The 26,776-nt window shown below is 41.5% G+C and overlaps 1 protein-coding gene across 2 annotated transcripts; it reads left to right on the plus strand.

Annotated features, from left to right (window-relative positions):
- The first annotated feature begins 2,529 nt into the window (after window positions 1-2,529).
- On the plus strand, window positions 2,530-25,789 carry LOC101156673 (arf-GAP with Rho-GAP domain, ANK repeat and PH domain-containing protein 1). Of its 2 annotated transcripts, none has more exons than XM_011483822.3 (26): window positions 2,530-2,831; window positions 6,130-6,212; window positions 6,296-6,345; window positions 9,891-10,322; window positions 11,608-11,706; window positions 11,830-11,959; window positions 12,033-12,128; window positions 13,691-13,795; window positions 13,972-14,032; window positions 14,107-14,227; window positions 15,959-16,223; window positions 16,317-16,516; window positions 17,497-17,579; window positions 17,656-17,838; window positions 19,474-19,542; window positions 19,619-19,718; window positions 20,342-20,398; window positions 20,738-20,864; window positions 21,052-21,151; window positions 21,227-21,428; window positions 21,507-21,552; window positions 21,635-21,819; window positions 22,452-22,673; window positions 22,827-22,932; window positions 23,899-24,040; window positions 25,240-25,789. In XM_011483822.3, exons 2-26 carry the CDS (start codon window positions 6,130-6,132, stop codon window positions 25,297-25,299), a joined length of 3,324 nt encoding a protein of 1,107 aa, XP_011482124.1. In that variant the 5' UTR covers window positions 2,530-2,831; the 3' UTR covers window positions 25,300-25,789. The 2 variants fall into 2 exon arrangements, with proteins under 2 accessions (XP_011482124.1, XP_011482125.1); XM_011483823.3 differs by having other exon boundaries at window positions 2,533-2,831; window positions 22,452-22,661.
- The last annotated feature ends 987 nt before the right edge of the window (window positions 25,790-26,776 follow it).

The following is a 26,776-nucleotide window of genomic DNA, read 5'->3' on the forward strand; positions in this document are numbered from 1 at the left end:
ACTTCATGCAAACACACCAGCCTTAAAGTTGAATTGCTGGAGCACCAGTTTTAGGGGAGAAACAGTAGGTGAACATTTAATCTGTTATTTGTTAAGTGAAGTATAAAGCAATAAATTTGATTTATTTTTACTTATATATTCGTTTATTTAACAGGGACAGTGCACATTAAAAGCATGGCTGAAATGCGCCAGAATTAGCCTTATTTTATTACAGCAAATGAAGAAATAAGGAAAGAACCGTCAGCCCTTGAATCTTGACATTATTTGACATCATTTTTTACCACCCTGCCATCTCTTTGGTCAGCTGGCTGTATTGGGCGTCCACTTGGCCGTCTTCATCAAGAGGAGACAGGGTCCTCTCACCTCTCATTGTGGCGATGCTGTGAAGAACAGCACATGCTGTTGTGATGTCACATGCCCTCTCTGGCCTGACCCTGAGCCCACGTAGGCACTGAAATGGTGCTTTCAGGATGCCTGTAGTCATCTCCACCCTGACCCGGGTTCTGCTGTGGGCCAGGTTGAATTGTGCCTGTGGTCCAGACTGGGGTTCAGGGTAGGGGGTCATCGGATATGACAGACAAGGAAACACCCTGTGCCCCAGCAAGTAACCATTGAAATTTCCTAAAATGGCAGTTACAGTGTATAACTTGCATAACATTTAATGCATGACATTGGATAAAAAGGGAAGTAAGGTAAATTATACCATGGAGAAATTTGGGCCACAATGATGACTCCCTAAAAATTCAGGCATCATGAACTGATCCTGGCCACATGGCTTCAATGTTTGTGAGGAGGTGGGTGGCTTCACATAATTCCTCTTTAATGACCCTCAGTGGTTTATGGACAGGGAATTGCACAAAGGTTTCTAGGAAGCGTTTGAGTGCCAGACATTCTGTCCGAGCTGCCCTACGCTCAGCGTTGCTCCTCGATGTGTCACGTTCGATAGGAACAGCTTCAAAAGATTCCTTAAATAAATTAACGAGTCTTTTGAAAAATGATAACGCTCCGGTAAATATTCATTCGGATAAAAAAACATCGATACGTGGTCTTATCACCCTCTCACAGTGGACAAAGTATTATCTGAGCTTCTTCATCCACTAAATCATCTTCAAATGGACACGCCATGCTGCTTCACCTCTCTGAAACCAAACTAACCTACAACTAAACCTGCTCCAGACCAGGTTATGTTTAGAGCAGAAGTTGCCATGGCAACTTGACATACCCTGAAACATACCTCCGTTTTTGGACCCGAAAGCTGAGGTTATCAGCTTCCTTACCCTCAAACTTACTGAGGAAACTCACATAACCTGCTTTCTGGAACAGGGCCCAGGACTGTTCCCTGCAGCAGCTATCTCTGTAAACGTCTATTCTGTGAACCTTGTGCTATTCTTGGCACTTTAACATTGGGAGTTGGGTCGTCTAGACCCACTAGACAGTGGGCTGAACCTTTTTTCTTCAATGATTGTGATCTTCACTCACTTAGATGACCCCACCCTTACATTGACGTGTTCTCCCTACCATGATAAAGGTGGAAAGATTTCATGTAATCCATGGACACCAGTGAAGATCACAAATCATTGAAGAAAAAAGGTTCAGAGCACTGTCTAGTGGGTCTAGATGACCCAACTCTCAACGTTAAAGTGCCTAGGATAGCATAAGGGTTACAGTGCCTACGATAGCACAAGGGTTACCACGAGGGACCTTTGCTATTAAATCTGACAGTGAAACACTGCCATCTATTGGGAAAGAGCTGTCAGTGACCATTTGGGGATTTGTAGTTTCACAAAAGGATGAAAAAAAAAAAAAGAGTCTTAGTAAACAGAGACACTCATAGTCATGCAGTCTATGTCTGGCCTCAGAAGCTCAGCAGGGTTGAGCTTAGTTAGTTGCCAGGTAGAATACAACATTGAACTACCAGGTACTTCAGAGCACTCTCCAGTGTTTCCATGTGCCACTTCCTCAAGGTCAGGAGGGGCATCTACTGTAAAATCTAAGCCCGGTCATGTGTGTGTGTGTAAATTGTGGGGGGAGTCTCTGTGGTGAACAGCTACACAACAGTCACACAGACATGCAGAAAAAAATGAAACTAAAATGTACACAAATATGAACAACATAAACAGAAACAATTGCATACAGAAAAACCAAATGAAAAATACACAGATAAAATCACAAAAACAGAAACTCAAAATGCACACACACAGACAAAAAACAACGACAAATACAGCAGTGTCACTCATTCACATGCACAGAGAGGCCACACCCACATTCCCAATCTGGTCAAACCACTCATGTTCACTGTAAAAAAAATTAAGCTTGTTTTAATTTTTACAGTTTAACACGTTTCTCTTTTAGTTCAACAGTTTAAAGTAGCAACTATTTTCCCACCATGAACTTCAGTGTACTATCGAGGACCTAAAGAGAGTAATGACTGTTGTTGGTTAAACATTTAGAGCTGACTGCTCTATAAATATTTTGTAAGTAAGCTAAGTTATCTCTTTAAATTTGTAGACAGTGGCTTTTAAGAAAACTCAGAACTTTATTGGGCCACAAATTCCAGGTCTAGATCAGGATTCCTGGTCTGGGCTCGTCACAAACAAAGAGAAACCAAGATCCGCTCCAACAACCGTTTTTTTATGAGTGCAGTGCTACAGCAACACCCCACCTGAGGAGAGCAAACACAGGTGGATACAAAGTGACAGGAGACACACAGGGGAGCTGACATGACGAGGTAAACAGGATTAATCAACCGCTCTGTAGTACAGGAAAAACACCGGAAGGCAGACAGGTGACTTTCTCAGGTGCTGGTTCTGGCCCAGAGGACATCAGCAGAGGTAAGACTGCAGTTCTTCTGTTTCTTCTCCTGGTTCTGCTGGGCCTGTGGGTGTTGTTCCATTCATCTGAAAACTAAAACCTGCTGAAAAACAATATCAGAGAAACTCAATGACTGAGTGGTTGGTTTCTATCAGTTAAGCCTTGAATCAAGACTTGTCTGAATCAGAATTTGGATCAGGGACAGAACCCACATATCAGGACCAGAAAATAAAACTGGACTAGAAATCATGCGCAAAACTATCAACACAATCTTGATGAGGTTGAACATTCAGACTACAGGGCTCTCTGCTTGGTCCAAACATGCTTCCATTAGTTGACGTTCTCAGGCAGCACAAAATACATTTCAGGGTCGGAACTCTTTGGAGATTCACTCTGTAACAATATAATCTGACTGGATGGCATTAATTTGATGTCTCGTCCTGCTGGGAGGAACCTTGGAATCATTGTAAATGAAGAATTAACTTTAAGTTTTCACATACCGGTAAATCAAGTTTCAATCTTGACCTTCTTTCATCTCTAATATATCTAAAATCAGGAACGTCCTGTTTTAGAATGACGCAGAGAAATGACTTATTTGAAGGTTAGTTTTGTTATAATATTTTCCTCTTAGACTTTTCTTAAATATCACTGAAAACTCTCAGATGGTCCAAAATGCTGCAGCCAGATTCTGAGTAAAAACAGGGAGAAACTTCTTTTTTTTCAGCAATTTTATCTTCTCTTCAGCTGCCTGTTAAAAGCAAAATAGATTTTAAATGTCTTTTACTGTCGTTTAAATTCTTAAACAGAAAATCTCCATCACATCTCATACAGCTCATAGTTTGATGATATTATCATCTGGATCAGGTTCAAGTTAAGGGTTTGAGGGATCAGGCTCGTGATTTAGTATCTACATTAAATCATTTTTGCAGGAATAAAGTTAATCAGTAAAAACACACTTTCTTTCTTTAATGCCAACATAAAAGACAGAAACATAACAAAAACATAAAATGACTTGTGTAGAAATTCTTTTAGAAAAAGGGTGACAAACACGTCCATTTCTATTCATTCTCCAGGAGGATTTTGGTTTGTAAAAATAAAAATATTCTATTATGTAAAATGTTAAGAAACAAATGTTTTTTCTTGGTAAAATGTTGTTGTTATTTAGATGGTGTTTACAAAACAATCTGACAAGAAATTAGCGAAATATTTAGGCTATACCATTGTGGTCTGAAATAGAATTAAGTTTTTGCATCTAAAATAAGGTTTTAAGTCAGAGGTCTGGATCAGTTTGGTAAATGATAAATGGCGTATACGTTTATAACATTATTTTACCAAGGCGGGAATTGAATCTGCAATCTTTCGATCTTCCGTCCACTGCACCACGGCTGCAGTGTCAGGTTCTGGATCAGAATTTGAATTTGGGTCTGTTTGGAAATCCTGGTTTTAGATCACGGTCTGCATCAGAATTATGGTCTATAACAGGACCTGGATCAAAGTCTTGGTTTTGATCAGAATCTGAGTTTCAATCAGATTTGGATCTGCTTCAGATTTATGTTTCTTGAATAAAATCATGGTCTGGATCAGAATCTGGGTTTATATCAGAATTGGAATCTGACAAAGGTGATATAGGAAGCACTGAACGAAGACATGAAGGCAGTGGGTGTTGACAGTCATCAACAACAGGTATGTTTGAGCAGGGTTGGATTAAAAAGCATGCATGACAATGTTCCCCGAGGACCAGGGTTGGGAAACACTTGAGTAGAGGATGCGGAAGTCAGAGTTAGATGAAGGATGTTGATGTGCTGGGTTGACCCCTATAAGGAGAAGACGAATCTGGATCAGAATCATGGTCAGGATCAGAATCTGGGGCCAGTTGTTCAAAAAGTTTAATCTGTATCAAAATGATCCGGATTTGGAAATCACATGTTTTCCTATGCAGGATCAGGTTATCCGTCTTACTTTTATGCCGGTTTTTCAAAGCAACATTGGACTGGATCACCCTGATCCAGATACACGGTTTTCAATATTACCAAATCCAGATTACCTGTGCTCTAAATGGGACAACATATCACAACACGGGCTACCAGCTATGTGAAGAACAGGTAGAAGAGCCAACATGGGGTCACTGTAAGAGTTTGTTATTTTGAGACAAAACACAAAAATAACAAACATCCACTTCCATTCATAATTTCTTTTATGACCCCTCATCTGAGTCACAAAAAATAAAAAAACAAATATGCACTAACAAATACATTGTGGATATTTTGAAAACGTCTTAAATAAAATGGCTAAATGTCCAATAGTTAACAAAATAAAGAATGTTCAGGGAGTTTTTTTATCTGAGGAGGAGAGACCAGCATTTCCAACATTATTTTTGAAAGGCTCATCTTTGATGATTGTTTCTTTGAAATTAATATACGGTGATGAATTGAATATATTATTTTTGTTTGTTATTGAAATCTGTTTCGGGGATTATTTCATATTTCATTGTTTTTACTTTACTGAATAGCTTAATTGGTAGCCTATGTCTACTATATCTACTTTATCACTGTTACAACGGTTACACAAGTCAAGTGCAAAATATGAATAAAAGTATAAATGAAACAAATGTATTATTTGACCAATTTTAAAGTTTTTCTACATTTCCCTCCTGGAATCCACCTTTAAATCCTACCCCCTGTTGGGATCAGGATAATCCAGTTTTTTTGGATCAAAGTTATCCAAATCCTACTGACAAGTTTTGAACAACACAAACTGAAGGTTTGATCCAGATTAGAACTAGGATTGGATTCTGTGATCTAATCTGATTTCAGATTCCTTCTTTTCCTTTTGAACAACCCATTTTCAAGATTTGATCCAATCCGATCACCAAAATCCGATCAGTTTACCTTTGAACAACTGGCCCCTGGGTATTAGAATGAGGGTTAATCAGAGTCAGATTCTGGGTTTAAATTAGAGAAATAAACTTAATAAAGGTCTAGATCAGAATTTCGGGACAGATCTGGGCCTGGATCAGAATTGTGGTCTGGATGAGCGTTGTAGTCTGGATACATATTAGGGTCTGGATCAGAATTTGGGTATGAAGTAGGATCTGTTTGGTTAAGTTAAAATCTGGCTCTAAATAAGAACCAGTGTCAGGATCAAGGTGTCAGTGTGAATCAGAATAATGGTCTGGATCACAATCAGGACCCCACTGGGATTGTTCAGGATCAGGGCAGACATCAGGTATAGGGTTTTTGGGTTAATCTGTGTCTCAGACAGTACCTCCTGATGCACAGTCAGATGTATTGACCTTTGACACTGATCTGTACTCTGCAGATGACTTCTCCATTTTCCCCGGTTCCAAAGCCTCGAGCTCGCTTGACGAGGGGCAGTCAGAGCTCCATCACCTCTCTGGAAAGGTAACCTCGCCCATAAATCTCTATACTACCTCTTTGAGTCAAAACTCTGGAGATGTGAGATCCAACAGAGCTGTGTGTTTCAGATGCAACGGCTTTGAAAACATGGCTCCAGACGCACTTCAGCTGAACACAGGTACACTCCTTTGTCTTCCCACACTTTCACACAATGATCTAGCTGCTGCAGCTCACCTGACAGCAGGTCATGCCCTCAGTTGAAGATGACATCATCAGCTGTCGATGGGTCCAGAGAGACTCATCACAAACACGGTTCTCTGTTTGGGACTGAAGAAGACTCGTAAAGTTCATGACATGGGGCAGTTATGTGGTCTTCCCTAGAGGGGAAGACTAGCTGAAGTCTTCCTCTGAGCTATATCTATTTGAAGCAACTGGTTGCCATGGAAACAGACCATGGATTGTTCCAGTAGAAGAAAGAGCTGTTGGACCAGTAAGATCAGCTCTTTCCAGTTGCGTCACCAGAAACTGCCGTGCGCCAACCTGCCCCGCCAGCTTCTGAGGACTTTCTGGACAAGAAGCTATGTCCCTCATTAGCAGCTGCATTGGGTGGTGTGGGGCCTTCAGGATGACTCAGCAACATTTCACTGATGAGCTCATTCACTTTTTAGTAGACTCTTTAAATATGCATTTGATCCACAAGCCGCTGGTGGGAGCGACTGAGGGTGCAGTGTGGGTAAGGGGTCTGCAACCTTCAACAGTTAAAAAACCATTTGAGTTGATTTCTCACTGACCGCTACCCCCTGGGAGCCACATTGTCTTACATCACCCTTTAGAAAAAGAAAACTCATTTGCATTTATATTATTATTACTATAATGATGGGCACTTGACAATAAAGAGAAAAGTATTTTTTCAAAATAGCTTTTGACAGAGGTTCACATGACTTACTTTCAAATTAAAAGACACCCTGTACCATAGAGGATCATCTCAATGAAGTGTTATGGTCCGTAGTAGAAAGGGTGATGTCAGCTGTGATTTTAAAAAAAAGTACTGTTTTTGGTCCATCTTCAGAAATGTGTAAATCCAACTAATCAAAATTCAATCAGAGCTAATTAAGTGACTCTTGCTGTATTTTTCAACCATAAGGTGCCCTTAAAATCCTTAAATTTGTTCAAAAATAGAAAATCTGCCTTTTGATCTGGTGAAACTTAATTCTAGTAATCCTTCCTGACCTCCAACTGAATTTCTGTGGGACACTGAGCAGAAAAATCTGTCAAAATGTTTTTGTTTGACTTCTGCAGTCTTGTCCGCCAACTGTTTGTGAATTATTTGAATGAAGTTTGAGTTACAATACTTTACTTTCTTTTTATTTTACTGCTTACTTTTGACTTTACAGTTACTTAGTAAAATTAAAAACGTTGTTTTTTATTCAGATAGCCACAATGGAAGGATAAAAGTGCCACATTTGTCTCTATAGATCCGCAGGTTGCAGACTCCTGGTAAAGGTCTTCCTCCTCTGTCCCGATCTGCTCCACAGTATTCGTGTCTGGAGCAGCGTAGACTTGTACAGTAAAAGTTGTCAATCCAGATCGTCTTCAACCAGTAGCTAAAACAATCTGGATCTAAAGGTTTCTTTCTTGAACCGGTTGTTCTGGTCTTTTTTGCTGCACGACATTGTCATAAACCAGCGTGACGTCTCACCTAAAGTGATCTGCCTCACCTGAAAGCTCAGATGGAAATGATTGTGTGCCTGCAGGCAAAGCTGTCTTCACTACTGTATACAATGATCTCCAGTGTTTTTTCATCTTTAAACAAGACTAAGTGCTCAGAGAAACTGAAAACTGTCCAACAGGAAGAACATTCTGCACAAAAGAATTCTGTTTATCTGGAACTTTTACTGATTCTGTCAGTCACGGAAGACAAAAACACTTAAGACCTTATGCAAATACACAAACAAGTCTGGTGGAACTGCAGTCAGGTTCAAGATACAGAGTCAGATCTTCAAGGGGAACCATCAAACCCACCAAGACATGTTGAAATGTTGTTTTTGATGAAGGCTGGACTTTTAACTCCCTCATTAATTAAGTTTCTATAATGCCTTTTGTAATATTTCCAAAAAAATTAAAAACATCCCAAATGATGCAGAGAAATTAGTTCATCCATTTGTTTTTCAAGATTAAACATCTGCAATTCTTTACTCTGAGGCTGTTCTAAAGCTTCTCTAAAAAACTTTCAGCTGGTTCAAAATGCTGCAGCCACTGGTTGAGTGAAAGTGTAGGTCACCTATTTCATCTTATCTTCCCTGTCTACCTGTTGAAAACAGAATAGATTTAAAATACTTTTACTAAAATACAAGGCTTCTTAGAGGAATGCTCCAACATCTCTCAAAGAGCTCATAGTTCCATGTCAAACAGAACACATTGTTCTCAGTCTGTTCTAAACTAGAATGGAGGTCAGAGTCTTCAGCTATAAGGCTGCTCTTTTGTAGAATCCACTCCCTGTTACAGTTATGGAGACAAACGCCATCTTTGTCTTTAAGGTTGAACTGTCTTTTTTGATTATACCAAAGGCTGAGTCATGCTTTTAGGACGTCACGAGGGTTTTTCCACACCAGGACATCTTGTCCTCCATCATATTTCTGAATATATTGTCATCGCCGCCGTCACAAGCAAATGTAGTTTGTTTTATTTCAGAAGATCTTTTCAAAGGTCTTTTTACTCATCTGCTTCTTTGCCCTTGCAATGACAAACATTTTTTTGTTCTGTAACAAATGTCTAACAGATTTAGAGTTTGTCCATTTGCATCCTCTTCTCTCATTACTGCAGGTGCTAACCTACATGTTCACATACATTCCAGTTTTTTTCAACTTTCATGTCCTGTCAGACTCCATCTGATCATAGCAGAGTCTGCTTAAAGGGCATTTTCTTCTCGCCTTTTGCTTAATCAGTTTGGTACTTACTCAACAATTCATGCACTCAGTCGTTTGATTGCTTCTTGAGGGCAATTTTATACACCTTAAGATAATGTTGGAACTAATGTATTCTCGAAAATAATAATTAAGAAACCCTAATAATGATTTTGAGACAACCTTTGTTGTGAACTTGCACTTAATTGTCTAAACTCATTAAAACTAATGCAAATGAGTTAAGGATCAGCGCCTTCTGTGGTAACCTTAAAAAAGTGAAACTGAAATTTAACAAAGGTAGAATGTGTCTGTTTATTTTTTTGTTTGATAAAAAGTTTTTTTTATGGCTGCAATGTTTTAGACAGTAGGAAATTCGTTAAAATGTTTAAAAAGTTGGAGCTGTGCTGTGGTGCAGTGGTTAGCGTTCTCAAAAGCCCTGGTTCAAACCCCAGCTGTCCATGTGGAGTTTGCATGTTCTCCTCCTGCATGTGTGTATTTTCGCTGGTTTCCTCCCACAGTCCAAAACATGCTTCATAGGGTAACTGATGAATCTAAATAGTCCCTAGGTGTTATATGAGTGTGCAGCCCTGCAACAGACTGTCAACCTGTTTAGGATATATGGTACCCCACTTTCCCCAACAGTAGCAAAGGGGTTTAGAGGACTTGGAAAAATGGATAGATGTTTAAAGAGTCCTTATTCAGACATAAGGGTTCCTGATGGTCTCTTAAAGAACTGCAGAAAGATAATGATGCCTTTCTGATTTAAGTGTTTTTCATCCCAGCAGCTGACTAATTACTTCACTGTGCCCCTTCCTTTTAGGTAATGATGCCCCTTCTCTTCCTGTCTCGTCTGGACTGAACCATGGAGTCTTACCCTCTTTGAAAGGCACAGCTGACATCTCTGTCAACAGCGTCCCATCTCAACCAGCGGTTGCCGATCCCATCCCAACTCCTTCAGCCCCCCCACCCATTGACTTCTTGGCTAACATCATCTCCACGCAGATACCTGTATTATCAAGTGATGCCAATGCAGTGGCAAATCCCTCTGCAGCTGCATTTTGCTCCGCCCCTTCTACATCTGCACCTGCCATGAATCTGGAAAGCATTTTCACTTCGTTCGCTAACATTCCTGGTTTTTCAGGGATTGTTAGTAGTGTTGCTAATCCAGTGAATAACTCCTCACCATCAGCCCCACCCCTTGTTTCCAATGGATGTGGATCACCTCTGAATGAACCCAGCAACAACCACACAGGTAAAACACCCAATCAGTCCACTGATGAAGTCAATTCTAGAAGCAGCATCTTTTATCGCTAAGTCATAAAGGTAAAAATAGAGAGGTGGGGGTGCCTCTCTTTGACTAAAAACATGCTCATGTCAACATTATGTCGAATACATGACATGAACACGACAACAGCAGAATGAGACAACAGAGAGTCAGCAGGAAGCTGTGTATTGGTTGGGATTGAAACGGCTTTTAAAATACTGTGAAAATACTTATTTTGCCATTTTTGGGTTATTTTATCAGCTAGTAGTGAATTACAGTAGTTGTTTAGACTCACAAAAACAGTTTATTACATTTCTTTTGTTGATCAAGAACACAGTTCCTGGAAAGGTTTTTTATAGACTCAATCAAAATGCAAAACTGGAGGGTTTCCTTCCTATTAAAGAACATTCTGGAGACTTTCTTGATGCAGCTGTAACACACACAGGAATCACACAAGCTACATTTTTAGGAGTTTAAATCCTAAATAAAAAAATAAAAAAAAACTATGGAGTTTAACACCACAAAGATGGTGGATTGGTGTTTTGATAATCACAGAGGTGAATTTCTACTACTCCACCATTTCTCCATAGTTTTTACTGGTCTGTTTGTTACTGCAAAAGCAGGACCCTTAGAAATCGAAGTCTAAAAATCTTAAACTTTTAAACATTTTCTTTAAATAAGCAAAAATGTAATGAAATAATATTTTAGGTGGAAAAAAATTCCAGTCGCCAATACATGTTTTTTCAAACAAAATATTTTGCTATTAAAAAACTTTGTTGATAAAATTATTTTTCTTGCCCCCTGCCTTCGCCCACAAGTGGCCGGGATAGGCTCCGGCAGCCCCGTGACCCTGAAAGGGATAAAACGAAATAGAAAATGAATGAATGAATGAATGAATTATTTTTCTTGCAAAACAAAAAATAAAACTTTTTGTCTTGCATTAGGGGCCTTTTTACTTTCTTAAGATGTTTTTGCTATGTGCAAGAAAACATGAGTTTTCATTACTTGTGCAGTACTCATGAAATGGATCTGATTTATCCATTACATTACAACCAACCCACACATCTGGGGATGGTTCTGTTCCTCATGGATGAGTTTGTTTGTTTTTTAACAAAGTCTGAGGATTTGTGTGAGTGTTTTTGGTTCAGTTGACTTACAAAGTTATGTGCATACGACCCCCTTGTATTCAAAACAAGAGGAGCACTTAAGAGTAAAGTTTCTTTATAAGATCTCCGTGCTCAGGGTCCTAATGTTATTCTAAACATTTTTCCAGATGTCGAAGCGCTGTCACAGCTAGTGATCTCATCTCTTGATCCAATCAACGGAGTTAAGTTACCACCTATAGAGAGCCCTCCTGAAACCAGGGATGCAGGTACACAACCTCAAAGATCTGGTTTGGTGTAGTTTTAGTTCCATAATCCTTTTGGGTCTCTTTTTTCCTTGGAATACTGGTTTATCTGAGCATAGTCCAGTTTCATCTCCATGTTCTCAACAGCTAAAGAAGAAAATCCATACGTCACCGTGCTGTCCAGCTGGACCAATCAGGAGGATGGAGACACAGAGTCGTCCATTGAAGAGGAGCTTCCAGTTGCAACAGCCAGTTCTGACCAACCAGCAGATAACAGGTGTGGTACTGAGACGGTCTGAGAAAGCAGGTTCCATCGTTCCACTGCTGAAACGATCCCCTTTGTTCTACAGAGCGTCATCAAACCATGTGCCTTTGATCCCGGCCCGACCAGCACCGCCTCGACCTGCAGACAAAAAGCCACAGGCTGCAAAGCAGCAGATCCCGAGGTGAACAGTTTTCTGTTGTCATCTATGAGCCAGCAGAACTATCTGGATTAACACATAATGCTAAGAGAGATGAGGAAAGAGCATGTGAGAAACTTCAAGAGGCGGGTCAGTGTAGCTCAGCTGTTTGGTTTGGTTCAGTCCAAATGCATCAAGTTTAGTCTTTGTTCTGCTGGGGGTTTGAAGATGAACAATGGTGGTGTTAGCATCTATGTCCTCCCTAGCACTAAAAACACTATTGATCCTATTTATAAAGGCTTTTAAAAACACAATTTGTGGTTGCTGATGTGATTCATGGTCAATTTTAGTTCATTTTAAACAAACCGATTCACTGTTCAAAAATGGATCCAGGAAATTTGTAGCTAAAACTTCATCCAGTGTGACTCAGAGAGAAATACCTGGTGCTGGACAGTGCAGGTGAAGTTTTCCAGATTCCTTGGATTTCTTCAAGATAATCAGGTGTAAATGAAATATGTATCCAAACAAACAAGTAAACAAGAATGAAAGTCAAATCCATTCACATTTTAGTTTCCTAAATTTCAGTCCACTGTTGTTTTCCCACATCCAAAGAATCCAAAGGGAACATTCTTAGAATATTCTAGTACACTGTACGGTCACATGACTTTCTAAGTTCAAAGTGTTCCCTGTAATGTCTGCTGTGATGCACTATGTCATTTTTACCTTATAGTAAAATGAATCTACCATGTCTCAATCCAAATGGTATTTTCCAATAAAAGTTATCGATTTATGTCATTTTGAAATAATTTTTGGATGTTATGAAGTGATGAAGTCGATTCGCTTCCATTTCTGCCTCAGACAGAAATTGATTCATTAATTCATCCATTAATAGTTGCACTCCTAATTAATAATTATAAATATATTGTCCTGGTAAATTTTCTTTTATCTTCAAATGTACTGGGAACTGTGTACACGAGGTTCACTGGAGCAGGATTTTAGGGTGTTTGATGAAAAACCATTGATAACAGACACTAAGCGATCACTGGTATGATCGAACGCTATTTGAAGATTCTTGGGTCAACAGTCCAGAGGAATGGTGAGTGTGGAAAAGAAGTAAAGAAGCGAGTGCAGGCAGGTTGGAATGGGTGGAGAAAAGTGTCAAATGCGATGTGTGATAGAGGAGTTTGTGCTCAAATGAAAGGAAAGGTGTACAAATCTGTGGAGAGACCAGCCATGTTGTTTGGCCTAGAGAGAGAGGGGCACTGAGGAAAAGACAGGAAACAGAGCAGAGATGAAGATGGAAGGAAGGAAGCTTACTCGTTGTGACAACCCCTGAAGGGAAAAACTGAAAGAAGAATAATAGCTATAGTGTATGTGTCTGGGGAGTTTTGCTGGAATATTATAAAAATAAATGTAGAACATATTTTTGTTTTTTATGTTATTGGTGCATTTAGGAAGACTGGACAAAATATTCTGGAATTTCTGGAAAACCAGAAATCTGGCCCTTGAGGCCTGTAGGGTGTCAAACTATGGACCTGTAGTTTGACACCCTTCGAATCTCTGAGGGAATTCTCAACCCTCAAGATGACATGGTGTGTGTTTTGCAGGAAAGCCACCATACGTGTTTCTAGGAAAAAGGGAGGACGCAGTCCTCCAGCTCCTCAAAGCACTGTGGTCCGGAACAGCTGGTTGGATGTCTGGAAAGGTTTCAGGTAAAAAAAAACTTCAGAATGAGCTGCCGAGCACATACAAGACTGATCAAGAACAAAAAGAGGAACAGCAGATCTGTAGTACTGTCTTAAATTGGACAACAGAAATTTCTTTAGGAAGCCAAACAAACAAAATATTTAGAGATTATGATGGTGATGGATCTCCTCTCTGTTCACAGGCATAACGTCTACTGGGTTACCATGGATGGACAGCTCATGTCAATGTGGAAGAAGCGCTCTGTAAGCTCTCCTGTCTCTCGTTGTTAACCCTCAGTGACTTCCTGTTGACTATTCAATGTTTTTTTGTGGATCAGGACCGTTTCAGTGAGATCCTGTTCCATGTCTCCAGTATCACTAATGTGAAAAAGCTGGACAAAGGTAGATTCTCTGTGTACTTCAAGAAGAAACGTTACGACTTCTTGGCTCACAACGATGGTAAGAAAACTCATTTTGTACAGTTCTTGAAGCTAAATAAACCACAGTAGCTCAAACATTCTGGGGTTTAGTTCATGACATGCAACATGAGTGGTGTTAAGTGTACATCTGACTTCAGATTGAGGGTTCACAACCAACATGTGCCCCTGTATGCGACATTAAGGGAATTACCTATGAAGTTCTTTGAGAATTTAATGCAGAATTACGTACAACCCCTATCACAACCCTCACTGAGACCAATGAGCTTATCTATGTAAGAGCATCTTTGATCTTTAAGATGCGTGACTATATGATAAACATATCAGAGAAGACGTAGTATTTTTGCAACAGAGAATGGCGAAAATGATCAAGATGGCATGCAGAGACAGCAGCCAGCTAAAGGTATTCAACTATAGGATCTGCAGAAATGTGTGATGACACACCAACGGTCCATACATGAGCCTTGGCTGGCTATCAGAAGTGATACTTTAGAGAAAAGAAGTGTAGGAAAAGGATGTTCTCCACTGAATCATTGAGTGTGTTCTCTCAAAGACAGTGTAGCACCATCCCAACAAACCCATTAAGGCTGATGACTAAAAAATACAAAAGAGGCATCTGAGAGAAAGGAAACATCACATAACAACACAAGAATATAAGAAGCTCCTGGAAAAAGATTAAGTAACTTTAAAAGAGAAGCAAAGCACCAGCTACTGGTGGATAAAGCAAAGCAATTTCACAACTAGACATGAATAGCAGCGTCCACCAAAGAGAAGTGTTTTCCATCACGGGCTTTTTTAAATATTAAATCCCCAGGAAAAACAAGAGATGACTGTAACAAGACATTCATTTATCCATACCTCCAGAATTCAAAACAATGATACCAAAATGTCATTGAGACTGGACAAATGTGCCCACATAGCAACAAAGACCGGAAATATCATCAGAACAGAGGGGGTTGTTTTACCAAAAGGCAGCACTGCAAATGTGGAGTACAGCTACAAGTAGCTTGGAAACCTGCATGTGACTGGGAACCACAAAGATGCAACAAGGAGAGAAGCAAATGCCAAACAAAGGAAGGTCAGTCCTGAGAAGTGACCTGAGCGGCAAGAACAAAGTCCAGGTATCAACATCTATACCCTGTCGGCCATCAGAATAGGACGAGCAGGGAAAAATGGGGGGGGTGAAGGCAACAGTGATCCCCACTGGTAATGGAAACACTCTAGGCTGTGACCCCCACCACCACCACCACCACCAGCGGGGAGGGTGGAGAATGGTTCTAGAAGATTCCAGAAATGATACCCAAGATCTCTGTTTTGAAGAGTGCAGTATAGGAACACCAATGATACTGACCCTTAAACTCACAAGCCTCTGGTCGTGGATTTCAAAAGAATCAAGACAAGAGGGGGAAGTCAACCAGCAATTTTTACTAACAATTATAAAAACTGCATTTGTATTTAAGAAAAAAAAAAACTTATTTACTAATGTGATTTTACATTTATGGCTTCACTTTGTTTGAATATTTTCATATGGTTGTGCTACACATTCACCTAAATGCTACACCAGTTCCTGTCAGTGCATTGATCAGTTATTTATACAATTAAAAGCTGTCTCTGCTGGAATGGATGGGTGAGGTTAAGAGGGTGAGAACAATAACTCCAGATTGAAAGGTCAGCTCTGATTTCAGCTGAGAGGTTGGCATTGCATTCATGAAGGAGGTCCTATTGATGTCTCTGTCTTCTTTTTGTTCTATAGATGTTCAGGAAGGATGGGTCACATCTCTGCTGGCAACTCGAGGGCAGCCAAGCCCCACCCCTCCGGAGGTGCATGGACAAATCACCATCAAGGAAACACGGAGTCGTGCATATGCTGCAGTCTTTGGATATGACATGTGGATTTATACCAACAAGGACAACTTCCAGCTGGGCATTGCCTCCTTCATTGTCCCCCTGACTGTAGCATGTGTCAAGCCCACAGGAAAACAATCCTTCATTCTCACCGTTCCACAAAAGACATTAAAGTAAATCTCCACTTGCCACTACCTGTGTGTCTAATGTTCATATATGCAACATGATAAGGTATTAACACAAGCTTTCTGTTTTACTCTGACAAGCTTGACGGTTGAGTCGAACAAGGACCTGACCACCTGGCTGAACTGCCTGGAAGCAGCCATCTGCAGTGCCCTGTCTTGCAGCCAGGTAGCACTGCGTCTAAGAGAAAACCCCCACAACAAGGTGTGTGCTGACTGTGGTGAAGCCAATCCAGACTGGGCATCGGTTAACCTGCTGCTGAGCATCTGTAAGAGCTGTGCAGGTACAAACTTCAGTCATCTGGACTCGGGTGTGAATCGTGACAGCCCCAAAACCAGCAGCCTCTGAGAGGAGACACAAATACATGTAAAGTCCTTTGGGTCTTCTAACAGGGTAGAACAGCACTAAATAAGAATACGCAATGTTCCTGATTTTAAAATTATTGCAAAATTGACAGCGGGATTGGACCAGCTGTTCATCAGGGGTGAAAAAATTCTGCTGAAATAAGAAGGGAATTCTAGAAACTTGATTTATCTGAGGGTTGAAAGTTATGTCTTCATCAAGAAGACTTCAAGGTTTCTAAAAGGCTGGAGACCAAACTAATGACATCAAGTGTGGTGGTATTGCAAGTGAATCCTTGAAGCACTCAGCTCTATCAACAACAACCTGTTTTATCTGAGTTTAGGAAAGGAAGATTTGAAGTAACCTGGGACAAACACTCGGTCATTGCTCCGTAATGTCATTCTTAATGCTCTCATTGAGACACGTTGATGCTTTGAGCAGCTTCTCACATTAAAACAGTGAAAACCAGAAGAAAGGGCACAGCCTCAGTTTAGGTCTGGTAGGTTTAATCTCAGTCCTTCAGGAATGGTGTCCTGCTTATCTTTCAAACATCCCTGCTTTATCTGCTGTTGGTTACCTGGAACAGGTGTGTTCACTTATGAGAAGCAGGGAGGGCAGGGGTAGGTGGACACGGGCCCTCAAGGATCTGAACTGAACAACCCTGGTTTGGAGAGACACCCCTCAAAAGAAGGTTCTTCATCAGTCACTATAGTCTTATTCCTGTCTGTCTGCTCAGCTTCATGACAACAATAATTGTGAAACACAACTTAGCGTATCATATCTTTATGCTCTGCCTTCCTGACTCCAGGAATTCTCAGGTAGAAGGAGCAGAGCGGAAGTTAGTTGGTGGTGAAGGGCACTAGTCTGATGAAATCTCAGGTGATCCAGGTCTGAATTTTTCTGCCTCTTTTCTGCTGTTAGATCACCATCGAAATCTGAGTAGCAACCTGTCCAAGGTGCGTAGTATGTTAGACACCAAGATCTGGACTGAACCAATCATACAGGTAAGGATGTGTGCCCCTAAAGCCGGGAAAAAAACAGTTTTCTGTGTTTTAATCTTTAGCCCTCTGATCTTCTCAGCTGTTTGTTACCTATGGGAACAAGTTGGCTAATCAGGTGTGGGCTCCAGCTGTGCCTGCCGCCGAGCAGCTGCACCCCAAGTCTACAGATGAAGAGAGGTCAAAATTCATACAGGACAAGTACAGCAGGGGGCGCTACAGACGAGTCCACCCTCTATCATCCAGTCGTGCCATGATGGAACAGGTCTGAAACTACGACATCTAGTGTCAGCTTCTCACCATGATCACGTTTTTTTAAGAGCAGATGACGGAGGCAGACATTAAAGAACAGACATCATTGGGAATATTAAAATAGTTCCTAATTTTCCACCCTGAGATTGTGTGGCGGATGTTGTGCAGAGGTAGAGCGGTCAACCTCTGATCAGAGATCCCAGGTTTAGTTCCCACCTCATCTGCTCATGTACTGAAGTGCCCTTGGGCATCAGTGTGTGTGCGCATGGATGAAGGGTACTCTAACTGTACAATGCTTTGGGTCTCACAGCAAGGTTGAAGGGTGCTATATACAATTTAACATTGATCAGTGTTGAGGTTGGTGTCCAAGGTTGATGACTAAAATAACAGGTATGACAATTGATCAGTTAACTGAAAATAAACGTGAAATAAGTTTTTTTGTTTTGAAATTATGAATTCAATTCAATTCAATTCAATTTTATTTGTATAGCCCAAAATCACAACAACAGTCGTCTCGATGGGCTTCGAAGTAAAACATGAAATCAAAAGGATCAGGAATACAAAGAGTTCAATAGAATAATACTAAAATGAACTAACAAACTGACTAAGCTATACTGGCATCCCTGCCCTTAGACCCCCCTTCGCGGTAAGGAAAAACTCCCAAAAAACCGGATTCCGGAAAAAACGAAGAAACCTCAGGGGTGCCCACATGAAGGAGGGATCCTCCCCCAGGACGGACAGGCGATTTACCAGAACTCTTAGAGAAGAATTAACTTATCTAAATCTACAACTACATATATAAAAGTCCAGCAGACGAGCTTCATCCAGCCGTGGTTGTGGGGACAGTCAAAGGCGCGAGTCGAGCCGGAGACAAGAACCACAGCCAGGTGTAGGAGCAGGAGCAGAGGCGAGGTACTCGGTCAGGTACAGAGCAGAACACAAATATGATTCTAGTGAACTGATGAAGAATGCAGCAGGAAGATGAATTAGAGCTTTTTAACAGCTTTTACCAAAGTTTCATCCATTCATACGTTTTTTGAAGCCACTGAATCCCTTTCGGGGTCACAGGGTTGCTAGAGCCTATCCCCATAGGGGAAAGGGTACACCCTGGAGAGGTAGTCAGTCTGTCACGCGGCAACACAACCATGCTCATATTCAAACCTGGGGACTACCTAGACTCATTAATTAACCCATGAAGCATGATTTTGGATTATATGCACAAGGAGAACATCCAAACTTCACTCAGAAAGATGCCACGTATGATCGTATGATGATCATGAGGAATTACTTCCCTGGTCTGAACCAGAGCAGTGCATTGTTATTCTCTCAGTCACAATTTGTCCATCACAAACACCAAATTCAAGCACTGCTGCATCTCGCTGTGAGGCCACAGCGCTAACCACTGCGTCACTGTGCAACCCTTTTAACCAAGTTCTTCTAAAAAAATGGAAAACAAACAAGTCAGACCTAATGGGTGAAATCCAGAAGGTGGAGTTGTTTCCTCTTAAAGGCATTGATGATAAAGCGATCATGAGGATAAAGGTTACCATGATGGGGATTTAAAAAAGAAAGAAGATTATGGTGATGATTATCGTGATAATAACAAAAAAATATTATTGATGATAATGATGATCCTGGTTTATTCTAGCGGCTGTGTCAGGTGGTCTGCACCAGTGACCTGGAGGAGACCATGTCTCTGATCTGCTCAGGAGCAAAGGTCTGACTTTCTCTGCTGATACGTTCTTCAGTTATGAAAGCCAGTAGTCTTTACCGGATGTGTTACTTCTTTGCAGGTGTGTCCATCTGACCCACAAAGCCCCTCTCCCATCAGTCTGGCTGAAAAAGCCAATCAGGCATTACAGATGCAGTTTCTGCGTCTGAACGAATACACAGGTAACACCAGCAAGAGACACTGATGGTACTGTAAGTCAACACCCAGCATGTAAGGCCCATTCAGAGCATGTTAACCACTCTGGACCGTCGGTACCCGATACTAACATTTGTCCACCACCTGCAGTTGGAAGTGTTGAAGCGGTAAAATTCTCTTAAATCTTGCTACAGGCTTTTTCTTTCACAGCTGTAACCCTTTGATGAAAGACTTGGTGTTGTATATTTCCGGTTGGGTAAAAAACGTAATTTTTCATTTCTCCCTCATGATCTATATTCAAAAGGTTGTTGGCACTTTCATGAATTAAAAGGGACACATTCATACGTCACTACCAAATCAAGTCCCTGACTAGTCAAAGTTTGATCTGGTTTAACTGTCAACGCTCATTCAATGAGGTGCATTTTGTATGTAGAGCCGGAAAACCGTTGTAGAAATTTACGTAACTGTGTTTGAACGTGAAAGTTCTGAACGCAGAAGCTCAAAACGTGCATTTATGTGCTTTTACATAGACTTTTCGTTGAAAGTGGTCACTTGAATGTGCGTTGCAGAGGGGGATCTGAAAATAACTTCAGGGGAATCAAACTTTATCACACAGGTGATGGTAAATATGATGTGCTTTTGTTCTCAGAGGTCCCACAACACAGGCCCCAAGCAGCCCACAGAAGACTAGACTCCACCCCAACAGGTGAGCTCAGCTTGCACAGATAGTGAATGAATGTGTAGTTGGTGGAATGTTGAATAATTCTATATTAGCCTGTCTCACAACATGTGGATCAAAGTCTGAGCATGAGTGAAAGAGACGCAAACTCCACCCAGCTTTTCTAAATTCAGGTTTTGAAAGAGGAGATCCTCCTCTGGTGCTGAAAGCAGCAAGCGGCGGACACCTCACCAACAAAACCCCAAACGCTCATCTTAGAGCCAAAATTCAGTTTTTAACGAAGCAACAGTCAACGCCACAAACTCCCACCTTTGTGTGTGTGTTCACGTTTATGTGTGTGTCACCTGCATGTTACTGTTCATCAAGGTGAAGAAGAGGAGGAGCTTCATGGTAAACTGGAAGAAGATCGTTTCCTCTTCTCATTGGAGAACAATTCTGCAGCCTGTGATGTTCTGGACCTGCGGGAGGTTCTGTCTGTCTTCCTCAATAATGGGTAAATATGCAGCATTGTTGTTCTGGTAAGGGTCCATTGTCCGGACTAGAGCTGCCCGGAGCAGCACACTTCTGCAAGTTCTTGTGCCCTCGAAGGGGTGTGATTTCAGATGCAACTATCACTGCCGCAATAAAATCTAAGGAAGCTCTTTGAACCAGATCTTCACAGGATATCCTCTTGATTTTAGGTCCAAACACGGGTTTGACCTGGTGACACTGGATGATCAGCTGACCTGCGAGGCAAACAGCAGAGAGGAGATGCTGGAACACCTGATTTACATTCTGAAGGTCAGAAAAAGCTTTGAGGGGCCTGGTCCAAAAAGCCCATGTTCTCTACATTGTCTGATCTATTTTCCATTCCAGGTGATTCTGCCAGCAGGTGTGTCTTATGCTGAGGTGGGCACCGCTATTGCTGTTTGTAAAGTCTGTGTGGTTGGAGTGGGCGGCAGTTCAAACCCCTCAGATGCCTGGTTGTTGCTGTGGGAGGATGGGGTCAGCATTCACCCCATCAACAAGCAGACACAGCAAGCTGTGATGATGGAACTAAGCATGCTAAATGTCTCAGGTAATGCTGTGATTTTTCAGCATTCAGTGTTTTTGAACTTTTGATCACTGGAGGACTACATTTTGTTTTATCCTTCAGGGTGGGATCCATCTGACAACATTATAACAATGAAAATCTCCGAAAGGTGAGCCTTAAGGTCTGTTTTGGTGGTTTTTGTTTGGCCAAGCCTGCACAGGGGTATGTGAACTGTGATTTTCTGTTTTCAGGAGTGTGTCACTGCGCTTTGAGGAGTCCTACAGCTGTCAGACATGGTTCAGCTACATGCAGAAAGCTCTAGCAAATAGAAATGCCATCCAGCAGCAACCCCAAACCAATCAGGGGATAAATACAGGTTTCCAAAGTTCTGTGTCCCCGGCCATTGAGCGCTGCATCTCCCACATCACGACCTATGGTGAGTTCATGAAATGGGTGGCCCGTCTAAAGGAAAGGCACTGGTTCAGCAGAGTTCTGACTGATTGTTGCTGTTACTAAAACCAACAACAGACAATTGCTGGATCTATCTGTTGTTTTTAAGATGCAGCTTGAACCAAACGGCAAAGCCCTTTATTTACTGGATAATCTATACTCCTAACCCCACTTATGGTCATGAGCTTTGAGGCATGGCCGAAAGATCCAAGTGGCTGAAATGAATTTTCTCTCTGGGACGGCTGGGCACTCCTTCAGAGATAGAGTGAGTGGACACACACGTGTAGCTTGGTGCAGAGCTCTTGCTACACAACTTTGAGACCAGTAGAGGTGGCTCAGGTATCTTTTCCAAATGTCTTGACGCCTCCCTAGGGAATGTGGGTGCAAGTGGGTGTCCAGGTATGACCCACAAAGTTTCTAGGATGGCTTTAGAGTGCTTTGAGGTCCCCATGGCAGAACTAGAAGAAGTTTCTTTGGAGAGGGAAGTCTGAGCATGACCATTGCCACCACGCCAAACCATCTCCAGATAAGGGGAAGAAGATAAATGTAGAGGTGTTGCTACAAAACAACAGGAAGTGAAGCAGTAGCTGTAAGAGTGTTTTGTTTTTTTACCTGCAGGTCTAAAAGTGGAGGGTGTGTACCGCCGCTGTGGCCTAGCCACCAAGGTTAACAAGTTGGTTGAGGCACTGAAGACATCACCAAACTCTGCCCCACTTGAAGGTGATGAGCAGGGCGTGCTGGACGCTTGCTCCGCCCTTAAGAAGTACATTCGTGACCAGGATAGTATTGTCCCCACCACACAGCGGCAGAGATGGCTGCAAGCCGCAGGTATGCAGCTGGGTATGTCCTGACATTTTGCAGTGAGAGTGCAGGCAGCTGTTCACTCCAAGATCAGTAACTGATGATCAAAAACTGATCACACGTCTGCAGGACACCAACTTCCGAGGCCTGCAGATGCTCTAAACTGACCTGAAACTGCTATTTGTATTCCAGCAAATCCAGATGAAAGCTGCCGGTTCAAGGAGTATAGACGGTTACTACGACAACTGCCTGACAACAACAAAGCTACACTGAATGCACTGTTTGGACACTTCTACATGTAAAACCCTGAAACACGCACACACAGAAACAAACGTAGACACAAACACACGAACACATGCAGAGACAATCACAAACACATGTACACAATTGTAAGCACATACATGGAGTGCAGGATTCACAATATGGAGTAAACATGTTAAGGAGAAATAGAAATAGTGGTTGGTGATTTTACAGAGGAGCTGTGGATCCAGCAATTCTACATGTCACGCTCAATTTTTAATGGTCTGTGATGCTGTGGGACTTCTTGTGGCGCCCGCTGCACAGTGCCCAGGGCAGCCATTTCCTACCAAGAAGCGCATTGCCATCGCTATCTGACTCATTTAATTAGAGAAAAGAGTTTCCATTGCATTTTTGCAAAATGTGTTAGTTTTATACGCCTTAAAAACCACCTCCTCAAAGCACAAAAACTTTTTTTTTGATAAATGTGAGTTTTTCTTCAAAATCGTCATTTTTTCCATTAGACAAGCTTATTATTGCAAATCCAATTTGCGCAATTTCAATGTCAATAGAAACACAGCTAATGAAAGTTTGTCCAACAACCACAACTTTGGCCAGTTGCTCTTTGAAACAATTTTGTCCATCAAACTGTCTCCTCCAACCAAGTGTAGAGGATCAAACATGTGTCATCAGTCTAATAATCAATCGAACATGCTTAACATGGCTGATCAACTTTTCCAGTTCCATTCAAATCACAGCTAAACCTCGCGTTCAACAGTGTAGTCAGCTTCCTGCGGGTTCTGGTGTCTGAGATTTGTTTCTATTGAGCATCAGCGCTAACCTTTTTTTCACAACTCTCTACATCTCCCGTGGGTTAATGTGTTAGTGCAGCACCATGTGACTGCACCACAATAACTACTGAAAATTTAACACAAAGCAAACATTAAACAGTCTGTTTCAACAGTTTGAAATATTGTTCATTGAAGTTAAGGTAAACTGTTTTATTGTCTTTCAACTTCTGTTCCAGGGTTCAGGTCTTCTCTCAGGAGAACAAGATGTCTGCTTACAACCTGGCCGTGGTTCTGGCTCCATCTCTGTTTCAGGTGATGAATCAGGACATGATTCAGCTCACCAAAGAGTTCATCATCCACCACACGCTGCTCTTCCTGGTCAGTACCTGATGCTCCTCTCGTTCATCTACTCTTCATCTGCCTCACCACACCAGGGGTTGGACTGCAACGGTTCACCAGTTTTTGGTTGTTTGTAAATCATGATGATGATATTGTATTTCAAACGTATACTTTAACCTCTTAAAAACCAAGCTAATATTTGAGCTGATCCTCTATACATGTAGTCACAAGGCCCCATTTAAGCAGAATCACTACTATGGTAACCCAAAATGTGATGTCCATGCATGTGGACACCACGTCTGAAGAGGTTAAAAGGAAAGATAAGACATGGTAAAGAAAAACATTCTTCCTGCATCAGTTTTAGGGTTTAACCCTTGTGCTATCTTAGGTGACCCCACCCTTACATTAACGTGTTATTCCTACCATGACAAAGGTGGATAAAGGTGGAAAGATTTCATGTAATCCATGGACACCAGTGAAATTCACAAATCATTGAAGAAAAAAGGTTCAGAGCACTGTCTAGTGGGTCTAGATGACCCAACTCCCAACGTTAAAGTGCCTAGGATAGCACAAGGGTTAAGGAGTTTTTGCTGGAGCTTCCACAGTCTGACAATCTGCTGAGGGGTAATTTGTAGTTTATTTTTAAAGTGAAGGACATCTTGATCAGACACTTGTTGCGTCTGCAAACGCAGAGGCACATGAAAGGCAGAGGAGGAAGTGGTGTGTTGGTCCACTAAACAGAGGCAGGCAATACAGAGGTGAAAAAAAGAATAAAAAACCTAAAATTCAAAATCTGTAGGCAAATAGCCTTCCCTAGTGCTGCTAGATATGAGATATAAGATACATCTTTCCAGTAACTTGCTCTATTTTCCATCTTGTTTTTGACTCTGTCTGTGTGTGAAAATGCAATATTTCCTAACTTCTATAATTAATAATATTTAATAATTAAGTCTTGATCCGTTTTCATGATCATCAGTGTTTAAAGGACAGTTTGCTTCGTCACAGCATACTCTAATAAATAAATTCAGGTTAAACAATGCGAGAAATTCCATGATGTCATCACAAGGGTTAACTGCCTCTGAGCACCACCTAGCTGCAGGCGGTCTAGTCAGTCCACTGAACCGGACTGCCCAATACTGAAGGAGGGAACTTTGAGGTCCGCCAGCTGTCAGTGTGCCTTATAATATTATGAGAGGTAGAGGAGGAGGATGAAGCTCACGTTTAATCTGTTTCCACAGACTCCAGAGAAGCAGAAGCCTGTGGAGGAGGAGGTGGAAGTGGAGATCACCATCCTCTGATGAATCTGAAGGAGTTTGACTTTTCAGACCAAACCGCAGGGGAGGTTTCGGTTCTCTGGATTTGTTCTGACCCGGACATTGATCGTTGAAGCTCTCTCTGCCATGTGGTGCCTCCTGCTGACCCTGGTGTGTCTGCTTTTATTCTAGGGGGTTTGTTTTATAGGACAGACACAGGATCGTTGTAGTTTTTGTGTATTCTGGTTTTGGATCAGCAGAACTGATTCTGTTTTATCTGAACCAACCTGGGACCTCTTTACAGCTTTCAGTTTATTATCAGCACTTGCACAGAACTGAAGCTCAGAACTAAAGAAGGTCCTTCATGATCGCTTAACTCTAACCTTTTATCAGAACCTACAATAATTCTTTAATCAAGAACCCACTTTAATTAATTTGGGTTCCTTCAGTTTAAGAATATGAAGTTTTATATTTGTTGTAACCCAGTAAGTCCTAATAAAAACCTATTCCAGTTGAGAATAGCTTTTTCCCATCACATCAAACTTTTCTCTGTCCACCTTCTACGCGTGGTTTGTCCTGTACATGGTTGTTCATGAAGATGCTGGAGTCTGTACCAGCTGATAGGTGAATTACACCCTGGACCGGTCACCAGTCATTTAAGTGTTACTCCTCTGTTCCTGGTCATCCTATCTTCATTAACCCTGGATCCACCTCTGTTCCTCATTTCATCATCATCATCTCCTCTTTATTCTACTTTTTCCTCTGGCTATGTTTTTCTTCATTCCATCTCTAATCTTCCTCTGTTTTTCCTCATTCCATCTCTGTTGCTCTTCATTTAATTTCTTTTTCTTCACTCGTGTTGCTGAGGTAAGATCGCAGGTTCACTTCCGGTCGTGCCCTCCCATGTGTTGAAGTGTCCTTGGGCAAGACACTGAACCCCACATTACACGTGGTCATAGGTTTGTGCCACTGTTTTGCAGTGGAACCGCCTTAAGTGTGTGTGGATGAATGTGACTGTCAAGCACTTTGAGCCCTGCTGCAGCACAGTAGAAAAGTGCTATACCAGCATGCACTAATTACCTTCCTGTTTTGATACCTCTCATTCTGCCTCTAATCCTCTTTATTACTCCTCTGTTGTTCCCTTGATCAATCTCATTCCACTTTGGTTACCCCCTCATTTTAAATCTTTGTCACAATTGCTTTTATGGCTGGATTCAGGCAGTCTGCTAGCAAAAAAATCGGCAAACCTGTATGGGGCGAGCAGGTGACGCCCACAAAAATTAAAAGTTGTAGACCGTTGGGTGAACCTGCAGAGAGAAAAAGTTCAGGCACAATTTTTCTATGGGCATGATGCAGGCGTCAAGTCGTAGCGAACGCTTATGCAGCACATAAGGGTAAGTAAAGGTAAGGTAGGTGACACAGGTGTGTTGTACAGATTTTCCTTTTCTTCAGCCACTTCCAAATCCTGCACCGTTAGTTCTGTTCAAATAGGAGCTGTGTGCTCCTTGTGTTCAGCCTTATA

The sequence above is a fragment of the Oryzias latipes genome, chromosome 14 (assembly GCF_002234675.1).
Source record: "Oryzias latipes chromosome 14, ASM223467v1".
Lineage (NCBI taxonomy): Eukaryota > Metazoa > Chordata > Actinopteri > Beloniformes > Adrianichthyidae > Oryzias > Oryzias latipes.

Excerpts from the sequence above, each read along its gene's own strand:
- LOC101156673 (XM_011483822.3), top strand. The coding sequence starts at position 6,130 with ATGACTTCTCCATTTTCCCCGGTTCCAAAGCCTCGAGCTCGCTTGACG. Across the intron at positions 20,865-21,051 it reads TCTGTCTTCCTCAATAATGG|GTCCAAACACGGGTTTGACC; the intron begins GTAAATATGCAG and ends TCTTGATTTTAG. Across the intron at positions 21,553-21,634 it reads ACAATGAAAATCTCCGAAAG|GAGTGTGTCACTGCGCTTTG; the intron begins GTGAGCCTTAAG and ends TTCTGTTTTCAG.